The following is a 17,917-nucleotide window of genomic DNA, read 5'->3' as shown; positions in this document are numbered from 1 at the left end:
ATGAGCAACTTCCTAAATTCTTGTTACATAGAAAGTCAAGTATTTGTTTTCCTCTCTGCATTCTTCCTTTTGCACCATTCCTAGTGGTCTCTGTCTTTCTGTGTCAAAAAAATAAAAACAAAAATAGAAAGGATCCATTAAGGAATTTTCCCAATAAGAGGTAGTCCTCTTTAGGAAGACTTCTTTCATTCTTCTAAAAGAAAGCAGCACTGTTCAGTAAAACTTTCTGTGATTATGGAAATGGTCTCTAATCTTTGCTGTCAAATAAGGTAGCCACTAATTATATGTGACTATTATGAGTTTTAAATATGGCTAGTGCAACTGAGGAACATTCAGTTAACTTAATTTTAAACTGAAATAGCCACGTGTGACTACCGGGTATCATGTTGAACAGCACAGTTTTAGATTATCTGCTTCAAAGTATAGGCAGCTTTTTCTTCCTGTTAAACATCTATTGCCTTTAATTTTTTGAATTGAAATGTAAAAATTTGGGCCAGGCACGGTGGCTCACGCATGTAATCCCAGCACTTTGGGAGGCTGAGGCAGACAGATTGCATGAGGTCAGGAGTTTGAGACCAGCTTGACCAACATGGTGAAATCCCATCTCTACTAAAAATACAAAAATTAGCCGAGCATGGTGGTGGGCTCCTGTAATCCCAGCTACTCAGGAGGCTGAGGCAGGAGAATCACTTGAGCCCGGGCAGTGGAGGTTGCAGTGAGCCCAGATGGTGCCACTGTACTCCAGCCTGGGTAGAGTGAGACTCTGTCTCAAAAAAAAAGAAAAGAAAAGAAAAGAAAAATGTTTACTTCAATTTCAACTTTTTTTTAGTGTATAGATATACTCATGCTTCTATACATGAGAGATTTTAGAAAATTGGTGGGAACAGTAGGTTATATCTAAATTAGAAGTCTCAGGAATTTATTCTAGAAACAAACTTACACATAGGTATGCAGGTTATTTTCTTAACACAGGAATTGGTTTTATTGTTTTTTGGTATTAAAAGTTATTCTTTGGATATTGGTTTAAATTAAAAATTATGAAAGGATTTATGGGTACTATGAAAAGTTTGGAGCCCATCACCTTCAAACCTGCTGCTGCATTGTTGGAGATGCTGTGGAAGTGGGTCTGGATCTGCTAAAGAGGTCCCACATTGACAAGACTAGAACCCCCAAAAAGGTACTGCCAGCATCCAGAATTGTGCTATCCCGGCTTCACTTTTGGAGCCAGAGGCAGGAAGCTTCTCTTTTTCCTGTTTTTTGATTTCCTGATAGTGTCTCCTGATGGCAGAACTTAACAGGAAGCCAAATGGGAAGGAGGCTAGGAAATGTGATTTTCAGAATCCCAGCCCCAAGTATAGAATGGAGTATAGAAGGGTGGGTGTAGGGCTGAGAGATAATAGGTAAATGACCAGTATACCTTGCCAGAAGCCAATAAGAATGAAAAATTAAGCAAATGTGTGTGTGTATACCTGTATACATTTATGTATGTATAGCTATATCATTTTTTCTTTTTTGTACAAATGTTAGCTTATACACCATTCTGTGCTTTTTGTTTCACTTGTTAGATTTTGGAAATCGTGTTATATTGGTTCATGAATGTCATAATTCTCTTTTTATGGTTGTAGCATATTTCATTCTATGAAATGTGCCACGATATAGTTCACCAGCCCTGTACCGATGGACATTTAGGTGTTTCTAGTCTCTTTCAATTAAAACAATGCTTCAATGCAAATTGTTATATATGTGTAAAATTTTGCCCGCGTGACCATCAGATAGTATATATTTTATAATTAAACCACAAGACATGTCCTTTTCCTATTGATATTCCTTTTGTTCATGATTCAATGTTTGGTTTTACATTTAGGAAGAAATGCTGAAAATGTTAGATCATATGATAAAAACAGCATATTCATAGACAAGGCCATGAAATGCAGAATATGGCATTAGGAATGGGCCTTGAGATTTACATGAAAGTTACAGGAGAATACAGTCCCTGGCTGGTCAAATGACAGAAGGAAGCGAGGTAGATAATTAAGCAGCAAAAAGCCTTAGGACTGGGCAAATACACAATGATGCTGGGATAACGGAAGAAGAAACAGAATAAAGAGAAAATGTTATTGGCAAAGATGCCACCCAAAAACCTAAATAGGCCTGAAGCCCATGAAACTCAATACAACAGAAAATACCTCTTCAGAAACAGAAAATTTGTTTTTAACATGACTGCTGACATTTAGGAATATTTTCTGGCCATTCCTCAACACCACCCATCATTAATTCATATTTGCTAAAAAACAAAATTAAACTACATAGAATATAATTTAAAATGAAAGTCCTCCTTTTCCCTATTCCAGATAATAGTTGTAGGCTTGATGTGATTTTTAAAAATGCACACACACCTACAAGCACACATATGTATGTATGCATACTTTTTTTTTTCCAAGCAGAAAGGTTTTATGCTATACATAATGTTCTCCAAACTTCCAAATTTCCATCTTGAAAAACCAGTAGAGCATGATTCTCTTTCCAGGTAGCTGTATTTCATTCTTTTTAATGATAGCACACTGTTCTGTGCTAATATTCATTTTTTTCTAACAATGCTACAGTGAATGTGGTTTAGTTTTCTACAGGTCAGGATTCTATTTTGGCTCTTCTTGAGCACCATTTTATGCTTTCTTTAAACAAGTAGTGTCTAGAATAGTGATCCATTTGGACTTAGCAATATTCACTGTGTAAACACAGACCATCTCTTCTGTGGACATACCTAAAACATAGCTTTAAGTGTGGTTCATTCAATAACTATAAAAGGGTGGATTTTATGTTGACTTCAGTATGATGGACCAAAGTTTTACCTGCTTCTGGCACAGACTTGTAATTTAAGGAGAGAAGGATGAATACTATGTAGTAAAAAATATTGTGAGCATAAAATGATGATATATGTGATGCTTTTTTAGTTTCTCTGAGGAATAATAAGATGTAAAACTGTTTAAAATACAAATGTATTACCTCAGGCTTCTTTTCATAAAAGACCATATCAAATATAAGCCATATAGGTAGTTGCCTTTAGTCCTTTATCTCCCAAGATAGCTGGAGATGGACTGTGGAAGTTGTGGAAGTGCATGAGGGGAGGCTGCTTAGTAAGGATGAGGGGCAGTGGGTCTCATAGACTGTGAGTCTAATCCTACCTCCCGCACACCCTGGCATTGAAACCTAGTCATGCCATTTTCACTCCTCCATAAGTCATGTCACATTGTTCTTTTAACTGAGTATAGTAAAATCTATTTATTTCACAGTCATATTATGTAAAGTCAAGATGAACTGAGATGAAACATAAGGACAGTACTTTGAAAAATTTGCTGGTCATATGATTAGGATGGTTCTAGTGATTAGGAATATTAGTGTGTCTGAGTACGTTGGTGAAGGTTTATTCTTATGTTCTTTCAAGAAGATACCAACTGGTGAAAAAGTGGTAAGAGAAAAGTTTGAGAGAAGGATGAGACATAGGTTTTTGACTAAATTATAATTTTAGCAGGACATCAGAGTTTTGTTTCTCATAAATCTCATTAAATATTGTTTCTTATTTTTTATGAACCAAGATAATATAAAATGTTGATGAACTGAAATTATCAGATAAAAGATGGCATAGATATACAAATTATTTGTATTACCACTTAGGATAATTAAAATTAGGATCTGGCCTACATTTATATGATGTGTTCTGGTTTATTGTTCATATGCAGTTTTTCTAACTTCAAGTTCATTAATTCCTGGAATTTTTCCTTTTAGCACTTCAAAATGGCTATTACATTATTATTATTATCATTATGATTATTTTTGACACAGAGTCTCACTCTGTCGCCCAGGCTGGAGTGCCGTGGTGCTATCTCGGCTCACTGCAATCTCTGCCTCCTGGGTTCAAGTGATTCTTCTGCCTCCACCTCCTGAGTAGCTGGGACTACAGGCGCACACCACTATGCCTGGCTAATTTTTGTATTTTTAGTAGAGATGGGGTTTCACCTTCTTTTGGCTCGAACTCCTGACCTCAAGTGATCCACCCGCCTTGGCCTCCCAGAGTGCTGGGATTACAGGCGTGAGCCACCACACCTGGCCCCATTTCTAATCTTCAAAAAATTTCTCTTTATTTTTTGAGAACAAATTACTTGTTTTACTTCAAGGTTCCCATTTATTTATACTTTATGTACTTAAGAACTCTGAAAATGCAACCAATTTCAGTGATTTTAATGGCACTTAACTTTTTTCGTCTTTTTATTAAGGAGGATTTTTGGTTGTTTCTACATTTAGGACCAACTTCTGAGTTCCTGTTTTAAAACTTTTAAAAAGTCCTTTTGGGATAAGAATTCCTAACTTCTTACATAGTAGATGATGGAAAGAATTCCTTGAATTTTTTTGAAATCTGTAATTACAGTTGTTCACTTCTTAGTAGTATTAAGGGCCTCTGGGCATATTTTCCTGATTGGGGTATTGTTACATAATTTTTGTTATTTAAGCTAAAAAAACTAAGGCATGTACTTATGCATAGAGTTTTTTTTTTTTTTGAGATCTTTCTGGATCTCCTTATTTAAAGTTGTAATTCCACTTCACTGTTTTCTTGCTCTTTCTATCCCCCTTCTCTGCTTAGTTTTCCTTCACTGCATTTGTCACCTTCTCATATAAACACAATTTACTTTTTTGTTTGTTTCTTTGTTTGGGTCTGTCTTCCTTACTAAGGTGTAATCTCCCTAAAGGAAGGGATTTCTGTCTTTTGTGTTTACTGCTATCCAGTCCTTAGAAAAGGCACTGTATGAATATTTATCCAGACATCCATGCAAAAGTATTTAGTCAGAACTTTTACTTTTTTAGAGATATTGACCTTGTTTTAAATTTTTATTATAGTAAACTCTAACTTAGCTGAAATGTAAACAATTAGAAAGTTAATATCAGCATCTTTTAAAAACTCTTTTTTTATGAGAGACATATGTCTTCTTCTGCCCACACCCTCAAATCACGAATTTATTTAAAAACTCAACCCTTAAGGTATAATTTGAAGTCAAAATATTAAGCCTAATCTCTTGCAAGTTTCTGGGTGAGTGGTGATAATTGATGTTCATATTGACAGTAATAACGTGGTTTTGATGTGCCTTAAGATCCTGAAATACCTTCTGATTCAATAAAAGAAACAGAAAGAAAGAAAAAACCTCAAAAATTGAGTTATCTTTAGAATGACATTTTAGTGGTGATCTGAATTTGGTATACATGATAACTCAGTGTAACAGGACACTAATTCTGAAATGATTTTAAATAGAAGCTTAATTTTCTGTTTAAATGATTCATTTTTACTTTTTCCATTTATGCTAGGAGCATAGACAATTGTTCCTTAGTTCCAACTCTGATTGTTCCTTTTTCCTAGTTACATGTATGGTTTCCAGCAAGATGAAAACTATTCTGATTAGTAAGTTAAAATTGTTTGGCACAACCCTAAATACTTTGAATATTTTTATACAGAATATCACTGGAATTTTGTGGGTGCTGGTGACGATGATGTAATAAAGTTTTTACAGGGATACCCTCCTAGGTAAAAGAAAAAAAAAATAATAGCACCTAACAGTTACCAGGCACTTACTGCATGTCAGTTACTCCTTTTTTTTGCCCCGAGACGGAGTCTTGCTCTGTCAGGCTGGAGTGCAGTGGTGCAATCTCGGCTCACTGCAACCTCTGCCTCCCGGGTTCAAGCGATTCTTCTGCCTCAGCCTCCAGAGTAGCTGGGTCACTGAGCCTGGCCTGTCAATTACTCTTTTAAGTGATTTTCATGTACTAATCAGTTTTTTCCTCACAACCTTGTGATATAGGTGACTATTATTAACCACATTTTATAGATGAGGAAACTGAGGCACAGAAGATTTAAGTAACTTTCGCAACTTCACACAGCTAGTATGTAGGAAAGTTAAAGTTTATGCCCATATCCCATTCTGCTTAAAATGAAGATATTTTTAATATTTTTACCTTATGAAAGGGTGTTTGAAGTGATGTATCAGTGAGAATACAACCACACCAATTAAAAGCACACTGAGTGTTTCAACAGAGAATGTAATATGTGGAAATAGCTAAACAGATTTTAAAGAAAGCAACAACAGCACACAGAAGTTACATAAAATCAGTAATTGCAGTGAACAATCACTAAGGCTAAGGCATCAAAAGGAAGAGCTTGTGGTTATCAAAAAAATTGGAGGAGAAATCTCAGGGAGCTGAATCTTAGACGTCTAAGGAGAGGGAGTGTGGGACTGCTGTTACTTGAAGAGCTCAAATTTACCTTTAACCTCTGAAGAGAGATATTGCCCAGCTGTGCTGATACTTCTGAGTGGCACAAAGAGACTGGTTCTAGTTGTGTGGGATAAAGCTAGAATGGAACCAGCTATTGTCACAGCTATTATCACTGGATGAACTGCTGCTGGGGTCACCCTCACAGGAATAGTAAGCTAACAGGAAACAAATCCATTTCCCCTCTTCTTACTTCCAGTCTCCCTCTAGAGCATCTCTTAGTTTATGGGACCTAACAGGAAGCCATTTAATGAAGGACAAAGGTAGTGTATGGATCTCCAGTCTCAGCATCTGAAAGACCACAGAAAGATGGATTTGAAACTGAAAGACTGGAGCTTTATAACTGGCACAGTATATGAAGCAAATTCAGGAAAATAATGGTGACATCTCTCTGAGACTAATCCAGTCAACAAATCACTATGTAAAATGAGTACTTGCAAAACTTGGGTAAATAATAATATGAAAATGATGAAAAATTCAAATATTACCATAGTATTTTAAATGGGGATATTATTACTTTGTAATATGTGTGGAAAAAAGTATTAATAGGAAAGTAATATCTCTTTTATTCATTTTAGATAAGATGGGAAAAAAACATCACATTGGGGGAACCACCAGGATTCTTACATTCTTGGTGGTGGTAAGTATCCTTTATTCCATTTTTACTGGCTTGATGATGCATTTCAATAGGCCTTTACTATACCTGTTTATGATTTCATGCTTCCTTATTATTTTTTCATTTTCTAAAATTTTCTGGAAGGTAGCCCTTTTTTAAAGACCCTTAAAAACCAGCACTAGTGTAATTTAACTTAAATATACTACTATTGAGTTCAACTGGAATTGGAACCAGTGTGTGGAATCTCCAACTGTAAGTACAATTCTGTAACGGCTTGGGATGCCATAACAAAATACCATAGAATAGGTGGCTTCAACAGCAGAATTTTACTTTTCACAATTCTAGAGGTTAGAAGTACAAGATAAGTACCAGCATGATCAGTTTCTGTTGAGGGCTGTCTTCCTGACTTGTAGACAGTCACCTTTTCACTGTGTCCTTACATACTGGGGAGAGCAAGCTGTTTGTGTCTTTGCTTATAAGGGAACTAGTCCCATCATGATGGTCCCACTTTCATGATCTCATCTAAACCTAAGGATTTCCTGAAGACCCCATCTCCAAATACCATCAATTGGTAATGCCCACCCCCTCAAATCAGGAATTTATTTAAAAACTCAATGCTGCATTTCAATATATGAGTTTGGGAGAGGGCAGGGCTTGGTAGCCTTGACTCTCTGATTGTCAAACTAGTTATAAGATTGCTTTCGGGCCAGGCTCACGCCTGTATTCCCAGCACTTTGGGAGGCCGAGGCGGGTGGATCACGAGGTCAAGATCGAGACCATCCTGGCTAACACAGTGAAACCCCGTCTTTACTAAAAAATAGAAAAAATTAGCTGGGCGTGGTGGTGGGCACCTGTAGTCCCAGCTACCCGGGAGGCTGAGGCAGGAGAATGGTGTGAACCCGGGAGGCGGAGCTTGCAGTGAACCGAGATCAAGCCACTGCACTCCAGCCTGGGCCACAGAGCGAGACTCCATCTCAAAAAAAAAAAAAAGTTTGCGTTCTACAAAGTGGGCTATCAAGTTGTCAATGTTAGAGTGCTATATAGGTAATTATAAGCGTTGGCATGCCATTATAGCTTCTTCAAACCCTCACTTTTCCTCTTCGGGGGATTGGGAATGGGAGATAATAATCTGATTGGCATCTTTTATGTAATAGGTCAATCTTGTTCCAAAATAACAGCTACTCATCAAACTCAAAACTCCCAAGAACAAGAGGGGAATAAGTTACAAATAAGCAGTTAGTGAAATATAAGTTTATCTTCATTGTCTTGCACTGGAAAAGCGTATTCATGAGAAATAGTGACCTGATACAGTGCTCAACAGATACTGAACTAATCAAATGGATTTTTTTTTTTTTTTTTGCCTCGAACAAGTAACGTTCATACCTTTATGTTTCTTTGTATTTCTACCACATGGTAGTGGTATCTTTTAAAGTTTCATTTATTCATAGGCCTTGAGCATGTTTCTCCAGGCAAACCTAGAAAGTTTATTGCATTCTCTCAACAAATACTTACTGAGTGTCTTGTATGGGCCAGATACTATGCTTGATACTATGGACACACCAGTGAATAAAACACACACACATCCCTACCCTCTTGTTGATAACAGTCTATAGGGAAAACAAATAATGAAGTAAGCAGTGAGAAAGAAGTATTTGAAGGGGATATGCAGAGTGCCATATAGGCATGTGCCAAATACATCTCACCTGGAAGAGCTGATGTCTAAGCCAAGGCATTAAGTAGATATAAGAGTTGGCCAGAAAGGCATGGAAAAATAGAGAAGGGGATGTTTTGGATCAACCATACCATGTGCAAAGACTTAGAGGTGAAAGGCAGAGAGAGAATAGCACATGGGAAGAAAAGAAAGAAATTCATTATGTTGGAAATTGAGGTGATAGGGTGATTAGGGATGAGGCTGAATTTGTAAACTGTGAATTTGAATTTAAATATAAAGAGAATACAATGCAGTTAAGTTTTTAAGCAGGAGAGTAATACTGTTTATTTACGTCTTGTCAAAGAAAAGAGTAAAACTCTGTAAAAAATTTGAAAAGATTTATTCTGAGCCAAATATAAATGACCGTGGCCCTTGACACAGCCCTCGGGAGGTCCTGAGAACATGTTCCCAAGGTGGTCAGGGTGCAGCTTGATTTTGTACATCTTAAGGAGACACAAGACTTCAATCAAATACATTTAAGAAATAACATTGGCTCAGTCTAGAAAGACAAGACTACTCAAAGCGGGGGCTTCCAGGTTATAGTAGATTTAAAAATTTTCTGATTGGCAATTGGTTGAGTTTATCTAAAGACCTGGGATCAATGGAAAAGAACTGTCTGGATTAAGATAAGCAATTATGGAAAACAAATTTCTTATTATGCAGATGAAGCCTGTAGCAGGCTTCAGAGAGAATAGATTGTAAATGCTTCTTATCAGATTTAAGGTCTATGTTGATGTTAACACTAGAGAATATAATGAGGCAAGTCCCACTCCCGCTTCCTGTCATGGCCTGAACCAGTCTTTCCGGTTAAATTTTAAGAGTGCCCTGGCCAAGGAGGAAGTCCATTCAGATGGTTGGCGGACCTTACAATTTTATTTTAGGTTTACAATCTTAGCCATATCACTCTAGTTCTATAGAATAGATAATGGATGGAACACGAATAACTCCAGAAATAGAGGAGCACTTAGAAGGCTCCTGCAGTAAGGAGTAGAGAATGGTTACTTGAACTAGTGTATAATCATTGCGGAGGAAGAGAAGTAGAACGATTTGAGGGATGTAAGCTTGAAGTAGAAATGGTAGGATTTGGTGAAGAGTTCAGCTGTTTAGGTGTGCTGAAACTGGAATACATGCCATCCAAGTGGAGATGTTGAGCAGGCAGCTGGTTACATGGGTCTGATGTTTAAAGGAGAGGGAGATGAAGCTGGGTGCAGTGGTGCATGTCTATAGTAACAACTACTCAAGACACTGAGGTGGGAGGATCACTTCAACCCAGGTGTTTGAATCCAGCCTGAGAAACATAGCGATACCTCATCTCTAAAAAAAGAAAAAGAGAGAGAGAGAGAGAGATGGTTGAATGGTATTACCCATGAGTGGGGAGGGAAATGAGCCTTGTACAGAAACCTTGCAATATTAACATCCAAGGAATGAGGAGGAAGAAGAGGCTGTAAAGGAGAAAGAAGGTGGCCAGGCATGGTGGCTCATACCTGTAATCCCAGCACTTTGGGAGGCTGAGGCGGGTGGATCACTTGAGATCAGGAGTTCGAGACCAGCCTGGCCAACATGGTGAAACCCTGTCTCTACTAAAAATACAAAACAAGCCAGGCACCGGTGGCAGGCACCTGTAATCCCAGCTACTCAGGAGGTTGAGGCAGATGAATCGCTTGAACCTGGGAGATGGAGTTTACAGTGAGCTGAGATCATGCTACTGCACTCCAGCCTGGGTGACAGAGTGAGACTCTCTCAAAAAAAAAAAAAAAAAAAAAAAAAAGACCGAGGCTCAGCTAAAAAGGTAGGAGGAAAATCAGGAGAGTATAGCATAATAGAAAACAAGAATAAGTGAGGGTTTTGAGAAGGAAGAAGAAAGGTCAGTAGTGACAACTGTGACTGCAAGGTAAAGTAATCAGAGTGCATATGTCCTTTTAGGATTTAGGGAAAGGCCATCAATGACTTATAAAGCTGAGTAATGGGCTAGGAAACAAGAATGTTTCAGATTGAGAAGTGACTGTGAAGGCAGGAAGTGGGAAATGGTATATAGTCAACTCTTTAAAATGGTTCATCTGTGATGAGAAATGATACCTGGAGGAATAGTATAGATTAGAAAGAGAAGTTTTTCATTTTAGATGGGAGAGACATTAGCATGTTTAGTGTTTAAGAGAAGGAGACAGTAGAGGGGCAGAGTCTGAAGATACAGGGAGAGAGGAGATTTTAATGGTTTAAAACCCCATACAAGGCCTGAGAGAAGAAGGTCCAAAGCACAAATGCTGGGAGGTGAGAGGGGAGAGGACCATCTCTACCCTTGTGGCAAGAGGAGATGCAGGGACATTTGTAGGTTTGATGTCAAGAAGTTCATTTCTTCTATTCCTAATAAAATACTGTTCCTTATATTCCCTGCCTCCTGCCAATCTGGAATATTTGCATAGGGCTTTCCTTCTGAATTTAACAATTGCTGGAACCTAGATTAAGGTCCTTACCCCTAATATCATATCTTCCTCAAGCCCACCACTAACTGTCTAAATTTCCCATGGAGTATTTTGTATTTGACTAGAAGAGAGGTTGGAATAGAAGACAGAATAGAAACGAAAGGAAAGTTTAGGGAATGTGGAAATAAAAGGAAGAGTTGTAAAAATTATAGTACATTTGTTCTTGGGCTGTTATTACACATTTAATAATGATGAACACTATATAATGACAAAAGAAATGCGTAAGACATTTTAACAAAGCAGGACATAGTGTTACATGTACAGTGTAGCATAAATGGGTATTAAGAGTAACAAAAAAAAATTTTGTTTTAATATGGTGGGATTACAGATGAGATTTTCTTTCTGCAAATATTTCCATTACTTATAAGTAGAGTTTTCCCTTCTATCTTCCCAATTTTCTACAGTATGTTCATGGTGTGTGTGGAGATGCAGGGTGAGGCAAGGAGAAAGGAAAACATGTGGATTCAGTATCTCAGCTCCACTAATCATTTCAGCAAGGTTTTGTTGTTTTCAGTCTCAGTTTTACCATCTCTAAAATGATGAGTCAAATTGATCTAGGGTTCAAAAAATTAGTTCTTATTCTGATAGCTTTTCTTTTTCCTCTGCAAAATAGGATATGAGGGTACTGAGGGTGGTGGTGGTGGTGGTGGTGATGATGATGATGAATTTTTAAGAGAATGAAGGATAGTCTTTAAAGAAAAGTTTGAAATAATTCTAAATAGACCCAGAGAAAGAACTGAGTAGGAGCACACACAAAATATTGCCAGGCAGTGTTTAAATCCTAGTTAATATTGTAGCTTATAAATGCATTGTGATGCCAGTATGCCCAGGAATGTGACTTTTCTGCAGCAGCAATTGGTAGTCCATGTATTTGCATAGACAAGCTAGGTGGGGTGGTTTTTTTTTCCATTTCTTCTGTTAAAGGAATTTCTTACTCAGTACGATATACACTCGTCTCTTAGCGTCTTTAAAAGAAAAAACAAAAAAAAAGTAACAAAAAAAACAAACAAAAGAAAAGTAACAAAAAAGAAAAGCTCTCTTTGAGTGCCATGCACGTGGTTTCCTTGGAACGTTATTTAATGCCATAGTGTTTTTAATCTTTCTCCTGAAAGCATGCCATACTAGAAGTCCCATGGTGAGTGGAACCACACTTGGTCAGTTGTGGTTGTGGGTTTCCCGTTTGTCTCACATATGTAGGGCAGGAACAGGTGCGGTCTTTTGGTTCAGAGTTGTTCCAACGGTTCACTACAGTTAAGCACCATCATTGTGCTGTTTTCCTGGGGTTTAAGACTGGCATTTTGTAAATAGTATAAAATTCAAATTTTCTTTTTATATAGTATTTATGATATCCAGATCTAGCCTGTCAATACTTAACTTTTTTTCCAAATGTAATTGAGTCTCCTCACCTGTTGACACCTTTTCATTTTGTGTGTTTCAAATGAAGTCTACAAATGGCATAAGAGACCATTTTAGGAGTCTGACTTGGATCCGTGGGTTAACAAAGTGAGGATTTTAAGAGTGTTCTATTATAGCATTAATTTTCTTACACCTCTTTCTCTTTTACATGCTTTGTCATGAATTTAACTTATTCCTACACTGTAGATGTTTGATAATAACTTACTCAATACATTGGCTTTTTGCTTCTGTAGCTTTTTTTTTTTTTTTTACCTCAGCTGTCAGACGGTGCAGCTTTTAAATGTGCCATTTTTTTTCCTTTTTCTGTGGCTCTTAGATTCAGGGGATCCCTTCTTCCATGGCGTTGGTATTTTAAGTAACTTAATTGGTACTCAGCTGTAGATATCAAATAAGTAAGTAATGGGCACATACATATTTTTAGATTATATTTGTTCAATTTAAATCTAGTACATGCAAAATATATAGGTATAGTTTTTTAATGTTTTATATTTTTTCCCCTAAAGCTACTGACACACTCTTTGACGTGCCTCCTTCATCTATATAAATCAATGATTCTTAATAGTTTTGAAGTCATGGGGTCCTCTGAGAACTGATGAGAGCTATGGATCTCATCTTTCAGAAAAATGCCCAGATCTTAAGCTTCCCTGAGTATTGTGTTTAGCTAGCCATTACCATGGGCTTTAAATCCTGCAGATGCCTGACCTTCTTATCCTTAACTCTTTCAACCTGGACTTCATAATCTGTGCTCTAGGTTAGGGATTCAGGACTATAATAATTGTTGCCTTTTTATGTTGACCAGGAAAGCTGTTGCTGCTGTTGAGGTCTGTATGATTAGGATAACATGTATTCTTCAAGAACTTACTGCTTGCTCATTTGCTCAACCTAAGAGTCCCTGCTGGATGGACCAGTTGTTAATTTTATGACTTCTTCTCATTTCCGTTTTTTAATAGAATATTTTAAATTAGAATTGTTCTGTTGTTTAAGCCTTTTCACCAAATATTTACAGAGTGCAAAACCGTGTTGTCCTCAAGGAAATAAATAGTAGGAAAGATAAACAATTTGAAAGTATTAAAGCAGAAGTATGTACTGGTTTAATAATAATGTATTATAGACTTGGTATTTGCTCAGAGAGTAGATCTTAAGTATTCTTACCAGACACACACACAGACACACAAAAGGTACTATGTGAGGTGATGAATATGTTAATTATCTTGATTTCGGTAATCATTTTCCAAAGTATATGTATATCAAAACTTCATATTGTACACCTTAAATATATACAATTTTTATTTGTCAATCATACCGCTATAAAGCTGGAAATAAACTTAAAAAAGAAATTTGTACTGATTATAATAGCAACACAGGAACAATACTCACTTTAGCTTGGGAGAGTTAGAAAAGGCATCATAGAGAAAGTGAATCTGAGCTGAGCTGAAAGTTGAGTGAGAGAAGGGTAATTGGAGCAAGGAATAATGTGAAATCTCAAAAGAGATGATCATACACTCAAGTAATGACAGGTAATTTGGTATGGACCAGTTCATCTATAGGTCCAATATTAGGAAGGGATAAAATATAAAGAGACAAAAGCAGGGGACAGATTATGAAGTCCTGCTTACATTAAGGATTTGGGACTATAGCCCAAAGATTTTAAACGAGGTCCCTGATGTGATCAGATTTGTGCCTTTAGACACTCAGTTGGCATCAACATAAAGATGGATTAAAGAGGGGCCAGGTGTGGTGGCTCACGCCTGTAATTCCAGCACTTTGGGAGGCCAAGGCGGGTGGATCACCTGAGGTCAGGAGTTTGAGACAAGCCTGGGCAACATGGTGAAACCCCATCTACTAAAAATGCAAAAATTTCCTGGGTGTGGTGGCGTGCCCCTCTAATCCCAGCTACTTGGGAGGCTGAGGTGGGTGAATCGCTTGAACCCGGGAGGCGGAGGCTTCAGTGAGCAGAGATTGTGCCATTGCACTCCAGCCTGGGCAACAGAGCAAGACCTTCTCTCAAAAAAAAAAAAAAAATAGATGGATTAAAGAGGGTTGAGAAAAGAGGCAGAGACTAGTAGACTCGGGGGAAATGTTGGTGAAGAGTGGGAGTGTTTGAAGATGTATGAAAAAGAGATACATATGACACATGCAAAATAAGCAGAATAAAGTACCGGCGAGATGAGAGGCAAAGGCCTCAGAATGGAAGAGGGGGAATTTCTGCCTTTAATATAGATAGAGAAATTTATGTGATTTACTTTCTGGAGATTTTTTCACTTGTTTCTAATGTGATTTCTCTAATCACTTTTTTTTCCTTTTCAGTTTATTATTTACCCCATGCTCAGCATCCCAGTTTATAATACAGTTACCTGAATCAAATCCCCTTTGAAAACTTACTTCTTGTTTGTACTTTTTGTTAAACATTCCCAACTCTTACATTAGTTCCAGAAATAAAAATGCCAATAAGCTTCTTTCTTCTGATGTTAATGTGTTTTTTTACTTGTGCAATTTTAAAACATAGGCTTTTTAAAAACTTTCTATTTAAAGTTTTAATTGCAGAAACTATAACTCTTGATATGATGCTTTTTATAACTCTCATATCTCTTGATATAGTTTGGCTGTGTCCCCACCCAAATCTCATCTTGAATTGTAGTTCCCATAATCCCCACGTGTGGTGGGAGGGACTTGGTGGGAGGTAATTGAATCATGAGGGCGATTCCCCCACGCTATTCTAGAAATAGTAAGTTCTCACACAATCTGGTGGTTTTATAAGGGGCTTCCCCCTTCGCTCAGCTTTCATTCTTCTCCATGCTGTCGCCATGTGAATCTGCCATGATTATAAGTTTCCTGAGGCCTCCCCAGCCATGCTGAACTGTGAGTCAGTTAAACCTCATTCCTTTATAAATTACCCAGTCTCGGGTATATCTTTATTAGCAACTTGAGGGCAGACAAGTACACCTTTTTCTTTTTTTGAGACAGGGTCACCCAGGCTGGAGTGCAGTGGCACAATCATAGCTCACTGCAGCCTCCATCTCCTGGGCTTAAGTGATCCTCCTACCTAAGCCTCCTGAGTAGCTGGGACTAAAGGAGCATATCACCATGCCCAGCTACTTTTTTGTATTTTTTTGTAGGGATGAGGTTTTGCCATTGTTGCCCAGGCTGGTCTCAAACTCCTGGAATCGAGACTCACTCACCTCTGCTTCTGCCTGCCAAAGTGCTGGGATTACAAGCATGAGCCACCACAACCAGCCTATTCCTCATTTTTATTTAACAAAATAAAAATATAGAGCACCTTTTAAAGTGACTTTGGTTCCCTGTATTTATATCCTGAAATCAAATATATGTAACATTGTAGAGAAAATAAAATGTAAGATTATTCTAAGAATTCTGTTTCTTTCACCTGGCGGTGGAAAGTCCAATCTTGTAGTATGCTAGCCCTCTAATTATTTTAGAACCTAATGAATAATATCAGGTATAGCTAAGAATAACCAAATACCCAGAGGAAAACAAGCGTAATGGCGTTAGTTAGCTCACTAGAATGGTATAATATTTATAATTGGCTTACTGGTTTTTACTCATCTGGTATGTCTTTCCTGTAACAGGCAAGGTATAATAACTATTTGAGTTGGGTTAAACTAAGCATCGTATAAGACAGTGTAGGTGACAACGGGGCTAGAAGGAGGAAGCTGGTAAGAGTGAGAAGGGAGGAAAAGTGTTAGCAAGACAGAAGGCGAAAAACATAGGCCATAGAGAACAAAACTAAAATTCAGCATGGGAGAAGAGGAAAGGCATGTGGAATACAGAGGAAAATTTGGTGGGGAGAGAGCATTGTAAAAAACTGAGGGAATCTTCATTAAATGTAAAGGACTTGAAAGAAAAATGAGGCAAATGTTACTCAAGTTAATTAGAAAACTTTTTATTTCGCTATACTAGCTATATGAGACTTTTTCTATATTTTTAGTACCTTTAAGCTTCTTTTAAAATTACTTTTGTGTATGTCATCTCTTTCTCTCTATATAAAACACTGTAAAATACATAACATTTATTTTCTCTTTTTACATAAATCAAAAAACTATTTGCCCAAGGTCAAATTTAGAGTTAGAATTCAAGTTCCTGAACTGTAACCAGTGTTCATCTCAGTAACAGATATTTCTTAATCACAGAGCTCAATTCAGTGTCCCACTATTAATAAGTCATTAATTACATTTCCCATTTGAGCATTGTGAGTGGCTAATTCCAGGCAGTGTATATAAATGGGACTCAAAAGTTTTCTCTTCTGAGTCATGTCTATATCGAGGCATCCACGGATCCCTGGCAGCTGCATGTAGGGTGAGGGGGTGGTTGCCATAGGATATTCAGGAAATGAATTGGTGCATGGGGTCAAAGGTAGGCTAACAATGTGCTCGCTGTCTTATCTGGGACAGGTATCCATCCCACTTTTATAATAGCTGATGCTGCTCAGACTGCTGAAACTGTAGAAACCTGCCCATGATCAGAATAAGGAGTCTTGCATTAAGAACTCTTAAAACCACACTCATGTTAGAAGCAAAATAACGTAATAATTAAAAGGCTCAAGCCCAGCTCTGCCACTGTGTGACTTTAGGCAAATTATTTAATCTAATTTAACCTAGGCTTCAGTTCCTTCATCTACAAAGTGGGGATAATAATTAGAAGGATTAGATGTTGAATATGTGATACTTCGTATATGATGCTTGAATATAGTACTTAATAATGGTAACTATCTTCATTATATTTTAAAATAGAAATTTATTCCTAATCCAGGAGTATTGTGAGAATTTTATAAAAGTGAAGCAAAATTTAATGCTTTCATTTTTAAAGGTATTAAGCAATACTAGGGAATAATATTAATACAAGTTATACATATGGGGAAGTTCTAAGATGAAAAACAGGTACATACACATTTCATGTGAAACAGTTTTTGGTCTTATGAATGGATAGGATAGTTTTCTTAAACAGATTGTCAATAACTAACATTCATTGATATACTTTTGGGACAAAGACAAATGACTTCCTTAGTTATTAAGACTTGAGCTTATAACAACGTGGCTTGTTCCTCAGAAAAAATGTTTTCCATGGTGTTTTATTGTTTTGTCTTTTAAAAAATTTTTGTTTTCAGGTAGTCCTAGATCTGGCCAGTGGCTAAGTTGTATAATTATGTTAGCATTCCATCTTCTGGGACACATCTGGCATGTTTATTCACCCTTGTAGACTTCTCTGACAACCATTTTGCTTTCTGTGTTCCCTTGAGATATTAACAAGCTACCTAAGTCATTTCAACTTACATTCTCAGGAATAGAGGGAGATACAGTGTTTGGTTGAGAATCTTCAACTTGGGAATGCCGTATTTTCTCTTGATTTATGAGGGGAAGATTTTAA

The 17,917-nt window shown here is 37.2% G+C and overlaps 1 protein-coding gene across 4 annotated transcripts in view; it reads left to right on the top strand.

Moving 5' to 3' along the window:
• SSBP2 (single stranded DNA binding protein 2) overlaps positions 1–17,917 on the top strand; it is a 329,570-nt gene that overhangs the window by 108,236 nt on the left and 203,417 nt on the right. For all 4 annotated transcript variants that reach the window (XM_004087403.3, XM_004087404.3, XM_003261540.4 and 1 more), the window contains exon 3: positions 6,891–6,952. In XM_004087403.3, coding sequence (XP_004087451.1) covers positions 6,891–6,952 — 62 coding nt within the window. The remainder of the gene's footprint in view (positions 1–6,890; positions 6,953–17,917) is intronic.

Source organism: Nomascus leucogenys, chromosome 2, assembly GCF_006542625.1.
Source record: "Nomascus leucogenys isolate Asia chromosome 2, Asia_NLE_v1, whole genome shotgun sequence".
NCBI lineage: Eukaryota > Metazoa > Chordata > Mammalia > Primates > Hylobatidae > Nomascus > Nomascus leucogenys.
Note: the sequence above shows the minus strand (reverse complement) of the source record. Positions and strands in the feature narration are given on the sequence as shown.